The sequence below is a fragment of the Pipistrellus kuhlii genome, unplaced genomic scaffold (genome assembly GCF_014108245.1).
Source record: "Pipistrellus kuhlii isolate mPipKuh1 unplaced genomic scaffold, mPipKuh1.p scaffold_m20_p_7, whole genome shotgun sequence".
Lineage (NCBI taxonomy): Eukaryota > Metazoa > Chordata > Mammalia > Chiroptera > Vespertilionidae > Pipistrellus > Pipistrellus kuhlii.
In genome coordinates, this window is record NW_023425573.1 from 7,357,454 (window position 1) to 7,381,629 (window position 24,176).

The window sequence follows — 24,176 nt, forward strand, 5'->3', positions numbered from 1 at the left end:
ATAAGCTTCTAATGAACAAGTACAAAAAAAACGTTTTACAAAGTATCATACTTTAAAAAGATCTGAGCTTGTAAGAGCACATAATAAATAACTTCAAAATGCAATGGGTCTTTAATTTTAAGGTGTGCCTTTCACATTGATGTAAAACACCGTGTAATATGAAAACACAAGAATGCCCGTAATCCACCCGTAATCTGTTAACATCTCTACGCTTTCACTTCTTCACTGAGCCCATATACTTATCATATACTTTTTGCCTTTTCCCTTCTCCAATGATTTTAATTTGTTGTAAAGAGCCCAGCTGGCATGGCTCAGTGGTTGAGTGTTGGTTTATGAACCAAGAGATCATGGTTTGATTCCCAGTCAGGGCACATGCCCGGGTTGTGAACTCGATCCTCACTGTGGGGAATGCAGGAGGGAGCCCATCAATGGTTCTCTCTCATCATTGATATTTCTATCTCTCCCTTTCCCTTTCTCTCTGAAATCAATAAAAATATATATTTTTAAAAATAAAGTTGTTGTTAATCATGTGGCAATGACCACCCAATAATAGGAATGAGATTTCTCTTTCCTCCGAAGCTCTTTTGGTTCCTCCGTGACTAATTAAAAATTTCTCTGGCCCAGCCAGTGTGGCTCAGTGGTTGAGCATCGACCTATGAACCTATAGGTCACGGTTCAATTCCCAGTCAGGACACAGGAGGCAGCCGATCAATGATTCTCAATGATATAGATTATATATATAGATTATATATATAATCTAGAAATTGGTTAATTTCTTCCCACACTCCCCATCTCCATTCCCTCTGAGATTCACCACTCTTCCATGTTTTCATGCTTCTGTTTCTATTTTATTCATCAGCTTATTTTGTTCATTAGATTTCTTGGTTTGGTTTTCAGATTCATTTGTAGATATTGCATTCCCTCACTGTATCCCTCAACACTTCCTGAAAATTCAACTTCTGTTTATTCCCCTTCATTTTTCACAGTCTAGGATAGGGGTGTCAAACTCAATCAGAGAAGGGGCCAAAATCTAAAATCCAGCCTAAATCGCGGGCCGAATGGTTTACTGAACAGTCATAAACTGTCATTGTGATGGAAACGCAGCGGAGTGCAGTGATGACAGCGCGGTGCGGGCCACATTGCAAGGCCTGGCGGGACGGATTTGGCCTGCAGGCCTTGTGTTTGACACATGTGGTCTAGGAGATAATGGACAAGCACTTGAGCATGGCATACAAGATCTTCCAAGACTTGAGCTGTCTCTAAGCCCACCTTTCCTGACTCATTCCCCTTGCCTCAGTCTTGTAATTTACCCTGAAGCTCAACAAAAGACTCATTCTCCTTTAACATACCACACTGCTCCCTGGCCTTATCTACTTAGCACCCACTATCTCCTCTAGTACATACACCATAGCATTCCACATTTATCTCTAGTACAGCAAATTTCACTCATCAAAAATTATATATTAATCTGATGAGTTTTCCCAACTAAATTATAATCCTAACGGCAAGGATTGCTCATAGCAGGAGCTCAAATTGGTTCCTTTACACGTCAAATATTAATAAGTAACCTACTGATATGTTTCCAGACTTGTATATACCCTGGACATTCTACATGACCCTTCCTCAGTCATTTGATTGGGAGGTTCTACTGTGGCCATCAGCCTCAACCAACTCATTAGCAACGTTGGTTGTTAATGCCACACTACAGTCTGCAACGACAGTCTCCATTGCAGAAAGAATTAAAGGAATCGAGGACAAAAACACTCAATTTAGCCCAAGCTAGCTTCTCAACATAATCTAAGATTTGGCAAGACAAATGTCTTAGGCAGGCACAGTGCTGACACAGGCTGGTAGAAAGGAACTTAACCAATGTTCAGCAGACTCAAAAAGGGAAACCTGCAGTACCTTTAACAAAGGAAATTTTGAGTTTTGCTGATTCATTCTGACTTAAAGCTGCAATAACACTTGAGTAAGGAGCACCCAAGCTGAGTCTGCATTTTTTTCTGCAGTGTACACAGAATTTGGCATACAAGAAATTTAATAGTTCTTTTTTAGAATCCTTTGCAATTTATCTGATATTGATTGTGGTCACCTACATTATAGTGTCTGATAGCATTACATGGTATTTTTTTTTGGCAAAGATGCAGTCCTGGTCAAAATACTGATCATAGTGGTGGGAGCTTCCTAAACTAAAGACACCCGTACAGGAAATCCCTTTCACCTAAGAAAGATCACTGCTTTTGTCAACAGCTCTTGCCCATGTTTTGTAGAATTACATCTGTGCAATGAGTTCCAACTTAGAAAACAGCATTTAAGTATCAACATAAACTTAAAATGCTCAGAGAAAAATCAGGTAAATTTTTATCAGGACCAAAATTTTGAAAAGACCCATATGAGAGCAAATTACAAAGCAAAGAATCTCCTCAGTATATTTACAAAAGTCATCTTTTTCTTTGTATATTCATACTTGCAATATAATATGAGAACTGTAAGGTAAATTGGAAGAAAATTTTACATTTGAGTCAGTAACTTATCATGCTTCCTGTATATAATAATGATTATAGTTAACAATTAACTAGCTTTACTTCAAATATGTATTTCATTTAAAATCCTACTCTCTAAGAACTGTACTTAAGATTCTTAGCAAGCTAAATGTTAAATGCCTCTTCTTCCAGGAAAATAAAAAATAATTAACTTTAGACTTTTTATGTTTTTCTTGAAGTGTTATATGGCATCTTATCAGTGTCAATATTTTGACTGAACCCTTACCATGAAGTGAAATTTTATTGCACTTACTTAACAGGATTATGACTAAATACTTACTTGTTCAGTGTGAGGTCAAGAATAAACCTGGAGCCGAAGGCCTGAATCTGGAAGCTTGCCTGGGCCAGATGGACAGCCTATGGATCAAAAAAAAAAAGACAGAAAAAGTCCTTAGTTTATTTTCCTGTCTTTAAAGCTGATTTATATCAATAACAAGAATGATATTTAATAAGAACTTTCTTATAGATTGATTGATTGATTCACTTCTTTAGAGATCCTTATGTAACAATGTATTTTTCTTTAAAACGAGACTGGGTGCACTGTCATGACTGTACTTGGAAGACCTGAGTATTTGTGCATCAAGAAACTAACTGAAAGTCAGTGAGTCCTTTAAAATGAACACATCGTGATAAAAATCAAGAGTATATTCAGCTGGACTTACAAAGTGACCGTGATGAATTATGCAAAAGTCGGACTAATTAAAGCTTGATTTCAGCCTACTTTGTGCACAAAGCTAACCAATTCTTTTTGCACACCTAAGTGAAAAACCATGTCAGCTCTCTGCTCCTCATCAGGAACTGAAACTTTCTCTAAAAGATGTATCAGCAGAACGGGACAGAAAAATGGGAGGGCACCACCTTTCAGCTACAGGACTTAGGACCAGGCCCTTTGCCAGGACTGAGCATGTAGGGCCCCCTTTACAAGTCACACATTTATAAATATTGTCCTTATTGTGCCTTAATTCAAATTCAAAGATAATCTCATCTAAACACAAATCATATGTACTAGATGTTAAAGATTAATCTTCAGTGATGTAAATGAACAAATCAATAAAGTATTGCCAAAGTATTATCCAAGATAAAACTCTCCTTTGTCACCCTATCAGAGAAAAAAAGAGCAAAGATAAATATTCATTTTTTATTTTAATTTTATTTTTATATAACTTTTTAATATTTTATTGATTTTTTTACAGAGAGAAAGAGAGAGGGATAGAGAGTTAGAAACATCGATGAGAGAGTATCATCCATCAGCTGCCCCCTGCACACCCCTTACTGGGGATGTGCCCACAACCAAGGTACTTGCCCTTGACCAGAATGCCCCTCCTCCTCCATTTCCGATTATTGAAACCCCACTCTCCATGGAAGCTCTGCTTCCCCAGCTTAAATGAAAATGAACTCTTCATCCTCAAGGCTTCAGAAAAACTTTATTTGTATCTCCCCCTACAGGCAGGTGTGCTCCCAATTTGGCCCTGTGCCATTAGTGACACATCTCACATCACAAGCATCTTGCAAATAGTTGTAGATTGATGACCCTTCCCCGAAATATCTGAACTTTCCATTAATTAAGCAAATATTTATTGTCAAGACTTCTGTCATGCCAAACCTATAAAATACTGTAAACCATGACTTCTTGTCAAGCACAACTACTGATGAGATAGTCACGCCATAATAATCAAGAAATAAGATGGGAGAGAAAATTAACAATCATGAAATTTTAAACACAAAGCAGTGGAAAGGCGCCTGAATCCCAAACACGCTGGTGATAGCATGTCCAACCCCAAACAGCCATGCAGAACGGGGTTGTCGTACCTGACCAGGGTTTTCCCGCCCAGACAACTATGTGAGAAATTTGTCTTGTCGAGTGTGGGCTCTATCATTTGCAGAAGAAACTCTGTCTCTCTAATACATTCATAAATAGTCTTTAATCTAAATGGATTCTGTGTTTTAAGGCACTAACTTTGCATGAAGATTGTCATGTTGATGAATAATTTGTACAAGAGAAGATTTTTTAGCTCTGGATCCCAAAAGCCTAAACACACACACACACACACACACACACACACACACACAGAGCTTACTTCCTGAGAATAAGATAGGTCCTTAGGCATATCTTCTCTTAGGAATACTAAATAGCAGAGGAGAGTTCAGTAATAGCACTCTGACCTTGCCCAGTCAGCGTGCCTCCATCGAGCATTAACTAACAGGTCACATGCCTGGGTTGTGGGCTTGATCTTCAGTGGGGGAGCAGGCAGGAGGCAGCAGATCAATGATTCTCTCTCATCATTGATGTTTCTAACTCTCCCTCTCCCTTCCTTTCTGAAATCAATAAAAAAATTTTAAAAAAATAGCACCCTGGCCTAAAAGTGCTGGCAAATGGACCTCCTTGTGCATCTTTATAAAAATACTAAGAAAAATCTGACAGTGACGCAGAAAAAAGAAGAAAAAGAAAGCCTCATTTTGCAGTAAAAAAGCAATGAGACAAGTACCAAACCCCAAAAAACCCTGTTGCAAAATGAAGCAGCCAAGTGGTGACTGCTTATCCCACTGGATAGAATTGTTGGAGTTATACAATTTGATCATTGCTAAGTAGGTTTATCCCAAGTCAGTGTGACAAGATTCAGCTTAACAGAGTTTAATGAAAGAGCTAGAAAATAAAATTAATATTGGGATTTCACTTCGTTTTTCCGGTCATTTGTTCCATGTACATGTGTTCACTCCCAATCTGCGTGTAAAGATGGTCAGGACACAGCCTCTGTGCTCAAAGACGCATCAGGCTCTGGAGAAGGCAGGGAGCTGCTGGCCTCCCTGTGTGTCTCAGAGCCACAAGGACCGAGGCTCCCTGAACGATGCGATGTGAACAAAATTTCAAAAGATGATTAAGCATCCACCTGCCAGGAGAAGACATTCAGGTGTGGGGGCAAACATTTAGAGAAACTAGCTGAAAAAGAAATAGGGAGGGGGAAAAAACCTTTTTTTAAATTTCCTTTATTGATGAAAGTATTACATATGTGTCCTTATCCTCCCCTGGCACCCCCTCACCCCACCTGGGCTCATGCCTTCACCCCTCTGTGTCTGTGTCCATTGGTTATGCTTATATGTATGCAGACAAGTCCTTTGGTTGCTCTCTCCCCCGCAACATTATAGCCTGTGGTTTCCTGGCTTTGGAAGGAAACAACAAACAATGGCTTAAAAAGGTGGGCTGGACAGTGGGGCTTTGTGTGACATGCTCAGTGGCGTGTCTGATCACATCTGCATGCATGTGGCAAGGTAGCAAGCTTTCCTCTAAACACCCCCCACTTAGCGCAGTGCAGGCACATGTCATTATCATCACTGTCACCGTCATCATCAATAACAATAACATTATGGTTCAACCCTATTGATAGATTGCTCACCACACACTGAAACAATTACAACGCCATCGACAACCTTCCTGTTTCTCCACCAGTGGGGGGGGGGGGGGGGGGGAGAAGAATTAAGATCTGATTATATTACATTTATTGTAAAATGTTATATTTTAATTTACTTTAACACGAACAGGCAGCACATTTCCTATAAAGTGACTTAAGATTTCCTCAAGCATGCATCTTCCTTGCACATACATCAAATGGAATTCGTATGCTCATTTTAAGTCATCTCAGTACAGTGGTACGTGTTATTTTTCCTACATCCTGTTTCCCTTTCCATTGCTACACATTCTGCGTTTGTGCACAGAGTACCGGCTCCTCTCTGTATCACAATGAATGTCTGACAAAGGCTACTTGTCCCTGTCATTCTGTGAGGAATGCGGTCCTGACATGCTCAACTGAGCTCTCACTTCTGCATCCTCCGTTATCCCGTATCAATTTTCTTCTTTAACAAAACATTATCCAGTTTTGATAACTGTCCATCTTAAAGACGTTTGCAAATCAAGTAAATGAGTCCTCCTGATCATTGTTATTTAACAAATTATATTTTTTATGTTATTTGTTTTTACTTCTTATTAACCCACTTCGTTCAAACGACAGAAAGATTAGAAGAATGGCCGCGATGAGCAGAGAATGTTACACCGTACAGCCACAACGCGGTTTAATAAATAGCGCTGACTCTCTGATCAGCATCACTGCCACTCACGGAAATATGTTGAGAATTGCTTTTCTTTAAAAAAAAAAAAGAACGAGGCAACAAAGTTCAGAAACAGGTTCAGTAACACGGAGCCAGACCATGGGAATACTTGGGAGATGAGTTCATGAACACGCATGTGGTCATGACATGTTACTTTCTCCTCCAAGATCCGCTAACTGGGCTTGATGATTAACACCTGGCTTTGCAAGGATGGTCACCAAGCCCGCGCCGTGAACACAGGGCTTTACAGGCAGTCATTTCACGACGGGAACACGCACAGCCCTGGGCTCAGAATTGCCACCCTGAAGGGCTGAGAACAGCTGTTGCCTAAGCACTTCGATATTTTTCTTTTGACTCAGAGTCTGGCACGGGGAAATTACGGGAACCCTGCAAACAAAAACAACGGAGCGCAATTATATACACAAACCTCCTCCACGGCAGAGCGACTCACGCGTCGTTAAAAATGTGCTTTTGTTGTCGATTTTTCCTGTGAGTGGATGGCACCTACTGGCATCACAATAAGTAGGGGTAGATGACGGTTAGGTCCCTCTGCTTAGACTAGCTTTGCCTCTCATGAAGCCATGTCATGCTGTGCAGCCATCGGATATGCCCGGCTTTGGGTAAGGGGCATTATATCCCCTGAACAGACACAGTTCTGTTTTCTTGGGACTTATAGTCTAAGGAAGTTGACTTTAATATGAAGATGAAAACAAGAGGGGGGAAAAGATGACTATCTACTTATTAAAAAAAAAAAAAAGATAAAGCAGGCATTTGCAGAGTACATGTTTGCATGCAAAAGGGTTTCACACTTAATGAGCACTCAATCATTCCTCTTGACTGCCTGGCAAGGACGTGTGAGTTCTATGAAGCAGGCATATAACTGGAACTAATTACAGGAAATGAGAAGTTTACACTTTCCCAGATTTCGGAAAATGTCCTGAGACCGAATTTCATAATCAGGAGAAAGTGAGCAACCTGAATCGAGGTTTGTCCAATTCAGCATCCTCGGAGCACACGTTTTGCTTTAGAACGTTAATGGATGTGGTTTGTGCAACAGAGAAACATGTAGAAAGGGTTTCCCTGCTCTTAAGAAATATCCCCTTTATTTAAGGAGACGCTCATTAAGTGACAAAGGAAACGCAGCCGGAGTGACATCTCAATAAGACGAGAACACGCTCTCCTATGGAGGCAGGAGCCGCGGCGGCTGTCAGGCGGCCGGCGGCGGGTGGTTCAGGTTCCTCCTTAGGAAGAGGCCATGTGTTTCCAAGGAGAGAAGGCGCTGGAGAGAGCAGAGGCTGCGATGCTGTGATGGAGAAAAAAGGGGGCACTGTGACACTTCCAACAATAAGGACACATTTCCTTTTCGATGCTGCGATATCAGAAGGCTGTTTTAATAAAACCTGAAGTCCTCCCCTGGAAGGAATCATGGAAAAAGGAAAACATGAAATAGTTGATGACTAGTGAGGCTATCGGCAATGTTTTCCTGTTTTTTTATTCCCCTTATTGCTTTGATAATATTGCCGATTCTGTGTTCATTCAAAGGTCAAATGGATACATTGCGATTGTGTGTGTGTGTGTGTGTGTGTGTGTGTGTGTGTGTACACACCATCACTGTTACAGGAAGTCTTTTCCCTCCCTTTATCTCTTTGCTTAGGATGTTTTCTCCTCCTCTTAATGATTTTTTTTTTCAATAGACATTTCAAGAGTTTCTACCCCTTTTTCTTAAAATACAGTGGGAAACGTTCCCAGAATCTCAGACGCCGCCTTCTTTTGAGATGCGGGACATGTTATGGGGTTGCAGAGAAGGCAGGTTTGGAAATCCACCGGCTGAGAGGGGAGGAGGGGACGGCGGCTGGAAGGGCGCTTTGTCTGAAAGGCTGCGCCGGGAAGAAAGGCGCTGCCGGCCCACTCAGCGCGTCCCCTTCTTCATGTGCGAACAGGGAACGGAGAGCCCGGTGACCCACGTAATTAAGTCCCAATAGGAATCAGACTGTCACGTTTACACTGAAATGCGTTTGAGAAAAGCACGCCACTTTCTTCAGATCATGTAGGCTTTTCGATAAATGGCCAGTCTGGGTCTGTCCCTCTAACGCTGGAGAAACATAAAAGTCCAGCTTGTGGCTCTCTCTGTGGAATGCAAAAACTCAACTGCGTGACTCTGTCTTGGGAGCTTTAAAATCTAACAGAAAACATCAATAGACTATTTTTAATTATGTTAATCTTGTCCTAATTCCTCACTCTAAATTTGCACATTGGTAATCACCAATGTGATCCATCTCCCATGTGACAAAAATAAGAATGCCTTATGTTTCCTGTGTTTTAATTATCCAATTATCCAGAAGAGGATAGCACCCCGTGAAGTGAAGCCGGGTAAATATTTTTATGACCCTTTTATTTAAAAATAAATTTTTGTTCAAGACACCGAGAGGTTAAATGATGTTTTTATCGAACGTCACGTATCAAAGGAAGAAAGATGAGGTGCTTGCTTCTGCTCAGTGAGAAAAATGCCAAGTTCACAGCAGACATCCTTAAACTCCAATGTTTCCTGGCCACTGAAATACAAATAATAATAACTTGCCAGCAGGATGTATGTGAGGATTAAATTATATAATAATGGGATAAAAGTTCCTAGGAAAGGTTGGCCACACAGAAGGAGCTCAGTCATTGGGGAAGGGTGGGTGGTAAAGTAAAAGGAAAAAGAACAAAAAAAAGAAGAAACTCTGTTAACGTTTTTGGAAATGTTATCAGTCAGCTCCACCTTAAAAATTAATTTTCAATATAGCTGATCACCTCCTAGGAAATCCAATGTGCATTATCCTCTGCAAAATTTGCAAATTTTATGTTTTTTCACTGCTAATTGCCATCAGGTATTATGCTTTGACCTTGTTCAAGTCGTCATGTCTTTAAAATAATATGAATCATTTTCCTGGGATGTGGAACAGCTGCAAATGTGAGATAAAGGCAATTTTGCAAATTAAGGTAATTTGCTGAACATTCTTCCCTAGATGAATTTAAATAGATAGCGTGTAGGACAGAATATCATCATCACGTTTCCTTCCAGCATGCTCCAATAAACAGGATTACTGGTTAACCCAGTAACAAACTGGCAACTGAACCCCCTGCCTGTGTGAGATTCGGTGGCAAATGTAAAGATATAGAAGAATTCATATTTATATCCAAAAGTGTATAACCTGGCCAGGGTAAGGAGGTGAGAAACCACAAAGAGTAGGAAATGCAATACTTCCATGCAATAATAATAATAATAATAAATATTATTTGTAAAGATGCCACATACAATGTAAGCATGATGAATTACCCTAATACCAACAAAGGGTATAGTCTGGGTAACAAACGCATTAAAATTTGAGGAGCAAGAATGCTGAGGGCCGGAGAGAGCAAGGAAAAGCTTCCTGGAGAAGTTTTTCTCGGTATGAAGGGGTAGAATTCAGATAGCTGCGGGACTGATTGAATAGAAGGAAATTTCAAAGGGTTTCTAAGTGTTAGCTAATTAACAGAGACTTAAGAAGCACGCTTCTAAAGGAAAGCCCCTGCGCCCTCCGTTCTGGAGCGTCGACTACGCTTTGGATTGTGGTAAGAATGAAAACATGGCAGTTTCTTATAAAAGAAAGCACTGCGCCCGATCAATAAGTCACGGGAACGCATGCAAGCCCCCCGGACACCAGTGTATTTTGCTAATCAATCCATCCCCTCGCCTTGCCGGAGACTACAGACACAACCCCGAGCCGTCGGCAGGGCGCACGCTTCTCCCGGGCCACGGGCGTCAGCATCTCCGCGGACCTCGCAGGTCATCCTTTGACCTTGGTCCCGGTGCCAGCCTCACCGAGAAAGGATAAAGCTCAGGCTCTGAAAGGAATCTGGCCAACATTCAATTATCGGAGCTGATGACACAGAAAAAAAAGAAAGAAAAAAAAAAAAAGGACGGCGTGTTGAATTTTAACATCTGCCCAAATCTTTTACAAGAGCCCTTTTCTAAAGAAACCAATTTTGAAAAGAAACCAGTTTCATCTTCCTCCTTAACTACCCTCAGTGTGAAGTGCTCTCAAAGTTTGATACAGACAAAAGACAGGCCCTGCAGAGGAAGAATAATGGCATTGGCAATCCGAACAGATACTCTGATGAATAAATCATGAGCTAGCCGTGGTAAAATTTCATTTTTTGCATTCCTCATAGGCAGCCAGAGAAGAGAAGTTATATCTAATGTTATTTGGGGAAGGGGGTGGGGGGTGTCTTTGAGCCCTAAAGGGTCACACTAATATCTTCCTTCGTGATCGCTTAGCAACCCGGGAGAACTCTGTAACAATACGCACTGACGGACAACACACATCTTCGGACATTTACGCAGGCCGCCTTTCTATAAATTTATCCCCGATGATTAATGTTTGCTGGATATTAAACCGACAATGCCAGCTCAAAAGAGAGATGAAATCATAAGCCTTCAGAGCTCCTGCTATTTGAAAATGGGTAAAGCATTACAAGTATCACTACAGCTCTATTATTTAGCTTTCATATATTTTCCGAAGGACGAATAAAAATACAACTATGACAACAGTTGCCATGGAAGCAGTTCCTTTCTGCTGCCTTCCTGAATAGCAGCGTTTAATTTGATGCATTAATCTAGTGGCTGAGGTGTGATTCACTTGTTCTTTTTCCCCATCAATTCCTCCATCGCCAAACTGCACAACTCCAAGCCGTGCTCCTCTCCCTGATGACATTGTTGTCATCAGGCGAGAACCTGTTTCTTTCTTTCTAGCCAGGGCTATTGAACACCCAGTAAATAATTTAAATAAAAGAATAGAAACAAGGTGTAAGTTTTGGAACGCAAATCACACCAAGCGCCACGCATAATGTCTGTGACTCATTACAGGGCAGTGTTTTAAAAAATTGTTGCTTATATAACGTTAGTACTGCCCTGCAAGTAGAAAGCCTCTGTAAGGCAGCTATCCAGGAGACGGTCCTGGTCTGCACGCCCCGGCCCTGGGGATGCTGGCTGCCACAGCCCAGCGGACTCCCTCGGAGCTCTCTAAAGCCCTGGCCTGTGTCCCTCAGTGGGTTGAGAGTCATCCCACACACGGAGAGGCTGCCAGTTCATTTCCCCAGTCAGGGCAGGCGCCCAGGTTGCGGGCTTAATCCCCAGGAAGGGGTGTGCAGAAGGCAGCAGCTCGATGCTTCCCTCCCTCTCCCTTCCTCTCTCTCTTTAAAATCAATAAAAACATATTTAAATTTTTTACTTCAAAAAATATCTACCTAGAGCAAAAGAAACGTCTTTAACTTGGATCTTTATGGAGACCACATAAGGATTAGTCAAGAATGAATGAGCTTGGAATACAAAATGAGGTTTATGATACAGTAATTACACAACTCACTTGAGCCTTGTTATATCCAGCAAACCATAAATGCTATAGAGGAAGTGGAAATATTAATTTTCAGCTCTCCCTCCCTAAGAAGCTACTGAAAATAGATAACCAAGGGCGGCTCAGCACCTGCCATGCCAGGTCTCTCTTAAAAAATTGTCATCTTGTTTGGTGGATCTTTCGCTGCTCTTGCCCAGAGCTGCTTTCTGTTGGGATCTCTAATACCAGCCATTATTTCTATGTGAAGAAAATTTTTAGGATCCGCTTATCAGTTCATCGTAAATACGCAGCTATTTGACAGCAATATTCCTAAGAGGGCTTTGCTTCCCTTAATTACCTTTGGCGAGTTGTGTGCCACGCATTGAGTGTTACTGGAGGGAAGCCTCTTTTGGTCTACAGGGACCCAGCTATGGATTAGAGTCCTCAGCTGTGTCTGGATCTGTCCTTTGCTCTAACTTCTGACCTTAGCTATGACCATGGATGGATTGCATTCTGTTTTTTTGGATGGAAAAAGTAACTTTCAGATTGGAGGCCAAGACCAAAGCAGATTTTCCCATTTTACAAACAAATGCCAACAGACTTCCCTGGGAACACTAGTCACACTATTAAGGAGCACCTGGACATAGAGGTTCATAATTGCCGTGTATCACAATTTTACTCAAAACAAATATCATGTGTGCTGTACATACTTTACTCAAAGCTAGATGTAGGAAAGCTAATATTGACGTGACCTCATTTTCTCTAACATCCAGCTTCCATAAAATTCTGCAAAATGCCAACCACTCAGCCTGTAGTCACATAATTTTTAAAACTAACATTTAGGATATTGACTGTTACACAGAATATCCTGCCTATTTTGGTAAACAAATGATAGACTCGCCATGTCTATGGAATGTTTTAGGTTCATTAAAACTCCATTTTTATTTCCAGAATCACATGGAAACTTGGAGACATATAAACATAATAGTATTCTAGAATACATGTAATTCCTCAGATTACATGATACCTCACTGGCTTCTGCATCAGGTATAAAATCATTTACTCAATCAACAAATAATTTTTCTACAAGAATAGATCAATCTAGAAACAAATGGTAAGGGAGAGGAGGTTAGAAAGCAACCAAAGGGCATTCATTTGCATGTATATTGACGTAACCAATAGACACAGATTCAGGGGTGGTAGGGGCTTGCCCGGGCTGGGAAGGGATGGGGGAGGGGTCAATTGGGGAAAAAGGAGACATGTGTAAAATCTTAGACAATAAAAGAAAAAAGAAAAATAAATAAATTTTCTACCATGTTTCAAGCAGGAGAGAGAAGAAATACAATCAACAAATAAATTTAAAGCAAGTTAGAAGGTGATAAATACTATAGAATAAAGTAGGTAAGAGGCAAAGGTAGTAGGTATAGTGTCTGGATAAACGGCAATATTATACAGAGAAAGACTCTGAAAAGACGCCATTTAAGCAAAGATTGGGGAGTGCAGGAGAAAGAGAATTCTGGGCAAGGAGCAGCTACTTACAAAAACCCTGAGGCAGGAGCACACTTGTACGTTAAAGAAAAGTAATGAGGGCAGTTTGGATCAAGGGGAGTGAGTCCAAGGCAGTGTCCGAGGCAATGAAGTTGAGGAAGTAATGAGGGGTCGATTGTGTAGGACCTTGTGGGTCACTGTATTGAAATTTCAATATGTTTTACTCTTAATCGAAATAAAAAGTTGCTAAGGAGTGATGTGATCTGCCTTCCAGGCTATTGTGTTGATGAGAGTAAATGTGGGGAAGGGGTGGGCAAGAGAGAGCAGAGGGTCCAGTTAAGACACTATTGCAATGCTCCAGGTAGGAGTTAGCGGTGAATTTGACTTGGGTAATAATAGCAGAGTTGGCCGGGACCGGTTTGGCTCAATGGATAGAGCGTCAGCTTGGGGACTGAAGAGTCCCGGGTTCGATTCCGGTCGGGGGCATGTACCTTGGTTGCGGGCAGATCCCCAGTGTGGGGTGTGCAGGAGGCAGCTGATCGATGACTCTCTCTCATTGATGTTTCTAACTCTCTATCTCTCTCCCTTCCTCTCTGTACAAAATCAATAAAATATATTTAAAAATAAAATAATAGCAGAGTTGATGAGAAGTGGTCAGATTCTGGGCAGACAATAAAAGCATTGTCAAGAGCAGTTGCTTACAGATCAGATATGGATTATGAATGAAATAGAGCAGGAAAGGAAAACCTGAGATTTTAGGTCTGAATAACCAAAAGATGCAAGCTATAAGGTGGGGCACACTGGAAGAGGAGGAGGAGGAGGTGGGGGGGGAGGGAAGAGGAGATGGCAGTGGAAATACAGGGCTTCTGTTTGGGATCTATTACGTTTGGTATGCACACTATGTATCCAAGTGGAGATGTGGAATAGGCAGTTAGATAGATATAAGGCATACATGGAGACATCTTTTAGTTAGCATTTACTGAAGAATTAAGTGTATTAAGAAACAATGAACAAGCGAATGATTAAGCATATGAAAGAATGAGTGAATAAGTGAATGAATATTGAAGATACAAAGCCTGATAGTAAAAGAACTAACAAGGAGAATATAATTCAAATTCTACAGACAATTTACTGTTTGAAATAGTTATATACCTTAAAAGAGAAAACTACGATAATTGGGTAGGAAAAACTGTAAAATCAGTACAAAATAACCCACTCACTGGGTTTTTTAAATAACATTTTCAATTTAAACCGCGTCACTTTGGCACACAAGCGATATATTATGCACTACAAACGCTCCCAGAAGAATTCCAGTCCAAAAGCATCATTCTTAAATGCCTTCTGTATGTGCTAAAATTACAAAGGAATGCTCAGCAAATGAAGATGTTAGTTCTCCAGCAAAACCACAAGGGGTATATGCACGAATATATAATAACAAACAACACAATGTTGTCTTTGATTTCCCAAGAAATCAAAGTCATACTATCTTAACTGCTTTTAATATTTCAAACTTGTCACTGCTTTTAGACATGTACCTCATTTTAAGGGCGCATGTCCAGGTGGTGGGCTCAATCCCCAGTAGGGGGCATAGAAAGCAGCTGACCTATGTCTCGCTCTCATTGCTGTTTCTCTCTCTCCCTCTTTTTTCCTCTCTCTCTAAAAATCAATAAGAAGTCTTGGGGGGGGGAGAAAGTTTACATTTACTGATTTTAATTTACTAACTGTATCTAGCATCTTAGGGGGCTGATCTTAAGGCAGGGAACCAAGGCATACCCCAATCCTATGAAATAATGTAGGTTTCTCAAAATCTCTAACCAACTTAGTAATTAACATTTATACTGCAAACTCTATGAATGAAAAGATTTGAAAGACATGCACAAATCTCCTCACTCCTACAGCTGTTCCTTGGGCTCCTACTTAAACTAGCAAATGACAAAAAGGAGACTTCTCTTCAATATTTTGCTAAAAATCACAATGCTATTTCAACAGTGCCGAGGAGTAAAAAATAAACAAAGCCATTTCAGTTAGTCATTTCAAATGAATTTTTTTTTTAACCTGAAGTAAGCAAATAACTATATCAGGGCAGTATTTAACTAGTCATGACTAGAGAGGTCAGAATGTTAGTAACACTGGGTCAACAGTCCAAAATAAAAGCTGCTCATAGAACATGAATTTTTTTCTAAAAATATAAAACCATAACAAACTTAACACTTTTAGCCCAAGCAAAGAAAAAGCCATTTAAATTAAGTCCTCAGGCCACCTCTTCTTTCTGCCTTCAGCGTCTCACAAAATGAAAAGGATGGCATCTGTCTCAACACTATAGTCCTTAAGGCAGGCCAGCAAGACAGAGTCTGCTGGCTCAGTGCTCACGCACATTTATGTAGGAAACAACATATGTGTCGAGGGACAGAAAGATAATAATTCCCATTTTCCTAACCTATAGGTTTACAAGTTCAAGAAGAGGCTTTCTGAACCTCAGCACTACTGACATCTTAGGCTGCATTCATCTTAGAGGTGTTGGGGGAGGAGGGGGAGAGAGACAATCTGTCTTGTGCACTGTGGCATGCTTCGCAGCATCCCTGGCCTCTATCCACTAGATGCCAGTAGCATCCACTCCCCAGGATGACAACCAATAATGTCTCCAGATATTGCCAAACGTCCCCTGGGAAGAGCGAAACGGCCCCTAGTTGAGAACCCTTGACCCACATGTTCAGGAGATGTATGATTTTATATCGATTCCTCTAGGTGTGTTGCCTTTATTAAATATGTAACCTTAATTTCAGAGCTCACGTTCAGCTGTCACCAAAGCCCCTGAGATAAAACAGCAGGAAGCAACTGAGACCCACAGAGAAAGGGAGTTTGATTCTTTCAAAACTTAGTTATCTATCTGCTCCAAAGCAAATTCTTAAACATGTACTATACCCATAGAAATTTCCCCAAAGTAAACGATGAGTTTAAATCTGTTAAATGTAGTCTTCAAATAAATAATAAAGAAATGCTGCAACAGTGCAGAAATTTGGTGCATTTTTTATTTTTATTTAAGTATACTTAATGTTGCTTTTTTTTTCCCCTCCCAAAGTGGCAACTTCTTATCTTTTGAAATGTTGCTTGGTGACTCAAAGAGAATAACTCTAATTTAAACAGCAAGAGGTGAGGGGGAATAACTGTATGTGGTCTCAGTGTGGAAGCTAATAAGCTGTCCTTCCGTAATTAATGTAATATGTTTTCTCCGCGGGTATAAAACCCCAGGTCTCTAAATACCATTTATATGCTGGTGGCGCCCGCATTGCCATCTCGTTCCAACCTGCCCCTGAGACCACAGCCCATCAGCGTGGGTGACCCGCAGTCCGCCTGCATAGAACAAGCTCAGGCTTCTCTTCGCCTTCTTCTAACTTTGCCCCCCGCCTTCCCCGTGCTGGGAAGAAGGAGCACTCCTCCCCAGGAAAAAGCCCTTTACAGTCATTCGTGACTTCTGTATTAATTTCCAATCACGACTGCAACCAATTTCCATCATGTTGTGACTTAAAACAACACATATTATCATTTCGTGCTTCTGGAGTTCAAAGGTCCAAATTAGAAGTCTAGAGTCCAATATTAAGGTGTTGGCAGGGCGTCCCTTCTGGAGGCTGGGGGGGGGGGGGGGGAAGAGAATCAATGTCCTTATCACCTCCAGCTTCTGGAAGCGCCTGCCTTCTGCGGAGTGTGTCCTTCCTCCCATCACTCCCACCTCTGCTTCCATCCTAACATCTCCTTCTCGGACCCTCTCCCAAGGACCTTCGTGGTTTTACCCTGGGCTCTCCCAGCAACTCCAGCATAACCTCCCCATCTCAGGATCCTTAACTTAATCACATCTACAAAGTCTCTTTTGCCACGTGAGATGTGATTTATAAGAAATCTTTCTATCTGGTCATTCAGAGGACCAAAATATATTTCTCATACAGACTTGGTCTTCATGCTCCCAAAACCCTTGGGATTTTCTAAGCAATACATGTGAGGAGAGCTATTTTTGTCCTATTTGGTTTCTTGTCCTGTTTCTGAAATCACTTCAGAGTCTGGAGCGGAAGGACGTGTCTGGTTATTCATAACAAGCCCCTTTCCACACCCCTGGGTCTGTGTCAACGAGATGACTTTCGGGAAAGCACTTGAGGAAGACCCGCCATAAATAAAGGGTTGGAACTTTCAGTTCCCACCTTTCTTCCCCTCCCCCTCTGGGAGGGGTGCTCTCTGGAGGGGAGAGTGACTCAAGGTTCAATCGATCACCAATGGCTAATGATTTCATCAATCACGCCTGTGTAACGAAGCCTCCATAAAAACCCAAAAGTAGGGTTTGGTGAACACATGGAGAGGTATGAAGAGAGATATGTCGCTTGCCCTACGCATCATTTCTATCTGACTGTTCCTGAGTTATAACCTTTTACAATAGACCAATAAACGAGTTAGTAAATGTTTCTCCAAGTTCTGTGAGCCATCCTAACAAATTAATCAAACCAAGGAGGGGTTCCTGGGAATCCCTTAGACACAGTCAGTCAGAAGTACGGCTACATACTTGGACCTGCAACTGGCATCTGAAAGGCGGGGTGGGGGGCGGGGGGGGGGGCGGGAAGAGGAGGGAGTCTTGTAGGACTGACCCCTTAACCTGTGGGATGTGGGATCTGGTGCTATCTCTAGATAACAAGAGTGTCAGAACTGAGTTGAATTTTTGGACACCCTGCAAGTGTCCCAAGAATTGCCTGTTGGTGTGGGGAACCCCTCCATACAATGAAGTTTGCTGATCGGAACCACCTTTTACCACATAAGGTAACTTATTCACAGATTGGGGGTATTAGGCTATGAACACCTTTGGGGGAGGGACATTATCCTGTCTATCACTACTCCTCTCCTTTTCTAGCCTACCACCCCCACCCCCGCCAATCAACAACAATGTGGAGGCTCTACCTCTGAAATAGATCCCAAATCAACTGCTTCCCTGTCATTCCTCCGCTACCTGCCAGGAAGGCCATGCAGACTCTGCACGGGGTGCCTGTGAGTGCCCCCTCGTCAATATCCTTGGTGCCACTCTTGCTCCTCTACAGCCCTGGGCTTTAAAGCTACCAGAACTCTGATCTTTGCAAAATATAAATCAAAGAATGTTCTTTCCTTGTTCAAACCCATCAGGGGCTTCCATTATCATCAGAACAAAATCCTAATGGGCCCTTCATCTTCTGGCCCCTTCTTACCTTTAAAAAATAATGGAGAGGGGGGAAAAAATACGCCATTTTTTCCTCCACAGAATTTCTCACCCTCAACCTTCCCAGGCCTTGTACAATGAGCAGGAGCTCTTAGCACTTATCAAAGGGAGCTGCTTGTGTTTCAGCCGCCCTTTCCGAGTCTCTGATTGTACTTCTCTCTCCCAAGGCAGAAGACAGCAGCTAGCTACCTCATTCTAACCCTAAGCCCTCCCTCTCTCCAAGTCCATTTTGACTGCCAAGTTCTTGATAAAACTACCAGGATTTTTAAAATGTGCATAAAAAAAAAATCAGAAGGTAGGGAAAGAAAGGAAAAAGCTCACAACATAGTGTGATATATACACTTCACGTTTCAGAGCAGGCAGACATTAGAAGAGATCTTAGGTTGATAGATCTAAAATAGGGCAGAGATACATTATTTAAATGTTAAAAGAACTAAAAATAAAAATGTAATAGTCTTCAGGAGTGATGGGAGAGGAATTTTTACTTTTCATTGTATTCCTTTATGAACTTTGAATGCTTAGACCATGTAAATAAATATAGTAGAATAAGTACTAATTTCTTTTTTTTTTTTTTTACTGTTGCACATTTATCACTATTAGCCCTATTATATTTTATTAGTAATAGGGTATTTTTTTAATATATTTTATTGATTTTGTACAGAGAGGAAGGGAGAGAGATAGAAAGCTAGAAACATCGATGAGAGAGAGTCATCGATCGGCTGCCTCTTGCACACCCCCTACTGGGGATATGCCTGCAACCAAGGCACATGCCCCTGACCGGAATCGAACCCGGGTCCCTTCAGTCCCCAAGCCGATGCTCTATCCATTGAGCCAAACCGGTCTCGGCAATAAATACTAATTTCATACAAGATTTATACTAAGTTTGCACGTGAGTGTGTGCATGTTTATATATGTAACATTTCTTCCCTCTGATTCCAGCAGGGCTCTTTGGAATTCCCCCTCCAGACTGTCCCGCCAAGGATTTCTTGGTGATAAATGAGAGGGCAATAGCACCCCACCAGCAGTTTCTCTGTGGAACAGTGTTCCTTAGGCCTCCTCTGTCTCTATTTTTAAAAACTCTTTTTTTCCCTGAATTACCTTCCACCAACTACTTCTGGAGCCAGCTACTCTCCCCTCACTTTCCAATAGTAAGATCTATACTTTATAATTCCTACTCTTGCCCTAACTGGATTGGCTCAGTGGATAGAGCATCAACCTGCAGAATGAGGGTCCCAGGGTCAATTCTGGTCAAGGGCATGTACCTTGGTTGCAGGCTTGGTTCCTAATCAGGGGTGTGCATCCACAATTTTCCTCTCTCATCGATGTTTCTAACTCTCTATCCCTCTCCCTTCCTCCTGTAAAGTCATTAAAATATATTTAATAATAATAATAACTCCTACTCTTCTTCCAACACGCCAGTATTTCAGGGAAGCAGCTATACCACAGATGCAGACCTCACTTGGAAAAATGAACAATCCCTAACTCAATCACTTCTATCTGTATTTCTTTAACTCAAAGGAACACCCAGACAGCTCTTAGTGGAGGATACTTCGCAGGATTTTAGTGCCATAAGATACTCTAGAGGACAAACTCACCCACATCAAAGTCACCTGAGATATAAAAATACATACCAGTGCACCTCATACAGATCTACAAACTCAAATTGTTTTCAACAAGCTCCCAGGTGGTTCCAATGCACATAAAACTTTGGGCTTCCTCAAATCTAACCCTATCTCATTTTTAAAATTAGGAAAGTCAATTCTAGAGAGGTAAGTGGTTTGCCCAAAATTGCCTACCTAATATACAGCCAATTCATTATTCTACTAGTATATATTCCAGTATCTCTTTTAAAGAAACCTGTGAGATGAAAAAATGCAAAAAGTATAAGAAGGAAACTATCTCAGCATAAAAAAGGCCACATAAGAAAATCCTCCACATTTAACATTATACTCGATGAAGAAAAATTAAACTTTTTCTCTCTAGGATCAGGAACAAGACAAACATGTCTACCATTGCCACTTCCATTCAACATAGTTCTGGAAATCCTAGACAGAGCAATTGGGCAATAAAATAAAATAAAATAAAAGGCATGCAAACTAGAAAGAAATCATGAATTATTACTGCTTATAGATGACATAATCTTATATGTAAAAATCCTAAAATTACACACAAACACACACACACACACACACAAACAAAAAACAAAAACAAAAACAAAAAAAAACACCTAATGGATCTAATAAATGAAGTCATCAAAGTTGCAGGTTACAAAATCAGCACACAAAAGTTAGTTTCATTTTTATACATTAACAAAGTGAAATCCTAAAATGAAATTAAGAAAACAATTTACAATAGCATACAATAGCATCAAAAAGGATAAATACTTATGAAAAACTTAGCCAAGGAGATGAAAGATTTGGATACTGAAAACTATAAAACACTGATGAAAAAAATAAATCAAGCACAAATAAATGGAAAAACATTCTGAGCTCGTGGATTTGAAGACTTAATAGTGTTAAGATGGCAATACTAATGTGGGATTGGGGGAGATGAGAAGAGATAAACCAAGAACTTATATGCTTATTTGCATAGTCTGTGGACACGGGCAATAGGTTGGCAGTGGTGGTGGGGCTGGGAGGGTAAAGGGGGGGAAATGGGAGACATGTATAATACTATCAACAATAAAAAATATATTTTTTAAAAAGATGGCAATACTACCCAAAGCAATCTACAGATTCAATGCAATCCCTATCAAAATTATAATGACATTTCTTGCAGAAGTTTAAAAATACATCCTATTCATTTAATTTTAATTTTGCAGAAATTTTAAAAATTCATTTCCAGGGTCCCTAATAGTAAAAACAATCTTAAAAAAGGACAAAGCTGTAGGTCTCACACATTCTGATTTCAAAACTACTACCAAGCTATTATAATCAAAACAGTGTGGTACTAACCTAAGAAATAGATATATAGATAAACAGACTAAAGAGCCCAGAAATAAACCCTCTCATATTGAGTCAATGAATTTTGACAAGCGTGCCAAGACCATTCAGTGGAAAAAAGACCTTCTTCCCAACAAATTGGGTGAGGAAAATGGAATATTTACATATAAAAAATTAGGTGGGACCTTTAATTTACACCATTTACAAAAATTAACTATTATAAAATGAATCAAAGACTTACATAAAGCTAACACTATAAAACTCTTAGAATAAAATACAGGGGGAAAGCTTAATGACATTACACCTTGTGAGGACTCCTTGGATATAACACCAAAAGCACAGGCAAGAAAATAAAAATAGGCAGGTTGCATTTCATCAAAATTTAAAACTTTTGTGCCAAGTACATTCTCACAGCACACTAAGAAACAAACAAAAAAACAACAACACACACACACACACAAAAAACTCAAAACACAATAAAAAATGATCAAAGGATTGAATTGATGTTCCTCAAAAAAATAAAGGCCTATAAATAAATGAAAAGGTGCTCAACATGACTAATCACCAGAAAAATGTAAATCAAAACCATGATGAGATATCATTTCATACCAATTAGAATAGATGTTATCAAACAAAAACAAACAAAACAAAACAAAACAAAAAAAAACAGAAAGAAAAAAAACCCAGAAAACAAGTATTGACATTAATGTACAGAAACTGGAACCTTTATGCACTGCTGGTGGGAATGTAAAATAATACAACTACTGTGGAAGACGTTTTGATGATGTCTCAAAAAATTAAAAATAGAATTACCGTATGATCCAGCAATTCCACTTCTGGGAATATACCCAAAAGAATTGAAAGTAGGGGCTCAGCCCTAACCAGTTTGGAGCATTGGCCTGCAGACTGAAGGGACCCAGTTTCAATTCTGGTCAAGGGCATATACTTTGGTTGCGGGCACATCCCCAGTACGGAGTGTGCAGGAGGCAGCTGATCAATGTTTCTCTCTCATCAATGTTTCTAACTCTCTATCTCTCCCCCTTCCTCTCTGTAAAAAATCAATAAAATATATTTTTTTAAACAAAAAAAATGTAGGGGCTCAAACAGAATATTTTTATGTTCATGTTCATAGCAGCATTATTCACAATGGCCAAAATGTGGGACAGCCCAACTGTCCATCAATGGATGAATGGGTAAACAAAATGTGGTATATACAATGGAAAAAGGAAGGAAATTTTGATACATGATACAACATGGATGAACCTTGAAGCTATGCTAAGTGAAATAAGCCAGTCACCAAATGCCAATACTACGTAATTCTGCTTCTATGAGGAACCTAACTAGTCAGATTCACAATGGCAACAAGTAGAATGGCTGGTGCCAGAGGCTGCAGAGAGGAGTGAAGAACTGGAATTTAATGAGGACAGTTTCAGTTGGAGAAGATGAAAACATTCTGGAGATAGATGTTGTTGATGGTTGCACAATAATGTAAATATACTAAATACCACAGAAATGTATGCTTAAATGGTTAAAATGGGCCTAGCCAGTTTGGCTCGGTGGATGGAGCGTCAGGCTGCGGACTGAAGGGTCCTGGGTTTGATTCTAGTCAAGGGCACATGCCCAGGTTACGGGTTCAATCACCAGTAGGGGGCATACCAGAGGCAGCCAATCAATGATTCTCCTTCATCACTAATGTTTCTATCTTGCTCTCCTTTTCCCTTCCTCTCTGAAATCAATAATAAAATATATTTTTAAATGGTTAAAATTGTAAATTTTATGTTATTCATATTTTACCACAAAAAATATTTTTAAACATGCGAAAACTGAATTACTCATCTTCTTTCTCTTAAACATTATTTTGTTTTATTCATCTAATAATTGGTAAATCTCAGCTTCCAGCAAAACTTTTCCAAATACTCCTTTAGAGCAATTATCTTTAGAACCTCAGCTGATGCCCACCTTTCTGTGATCATCCTCTCCCCATGAGGCCCAGAGTATGTACTATTATACAATCTGTTTCCTAGGGTCTGACATAAGAGCCCCCTTCCAAACATTCTGTGAAGACTCCTGTCACCACACAGAAGCTTCTGTTCTTTGGCCTCAAGCAATATCCTCACTACTAAGAAGTAAGAAAGCACTGCTCTTCCTGGAAATAAAAACTGTGATCCTCAGAGTTAATTTTCGCTGGTAACCAAACTGATGAAGAGAGGGGGGGAAAGTCACTCTGAATGATTCTCCAAATGCATGTTATTGAGCTGAGGCGTGACGTGGTCCAAGTTAGTATATAAATAGATCACTCTGCCTGATGAATATCAAACAGACTGGAGTCCGAGTGATGGGAGTGGGACAAAAGCAGAGACACAAGTAGGGAAGATATTTTCATTAAACCAGGGAGAGGTGATGGTAGATTAGACCAGGTTGGCAGCAACGGAGACAGAAATAGTCGGGTTCTACATGTCATTGGAGTAACACTTCCAACCTTGAAGTAAAGAAAATGACCAGAGCACGGGAAAGATGCTCTTCC

At 40.5% G+C, this 24,176-nt stretch overlaps 1 protein-coding gene across 3 annotated transcripts in view; it reads right to left on the bottom strand.

The window, feature by feature from the left end:
* ADAM23 (ADAM metallopeptidase domain 23) overlaps positions 1 to 24,176 on the bottom strand; it is a 151,992-nt gene that overhangs the window by 113,492 nt on the left and 14,324 nt on the right. For all 3 annotated transcript variants that reach the window (XM_045575415.1, XM_036421844.2, XM_036421843.2), the window contains exon 3: positions 2,824 to 2,900. In XM_045575415.1, the coding sequence (XP_045431371.1) occupies positions 2,824 to 2,900 (77 nt within the window). The remainder of the gene's footprint in view (positions 1 to 2,823; positions 2,901 to 24,176) is intronic.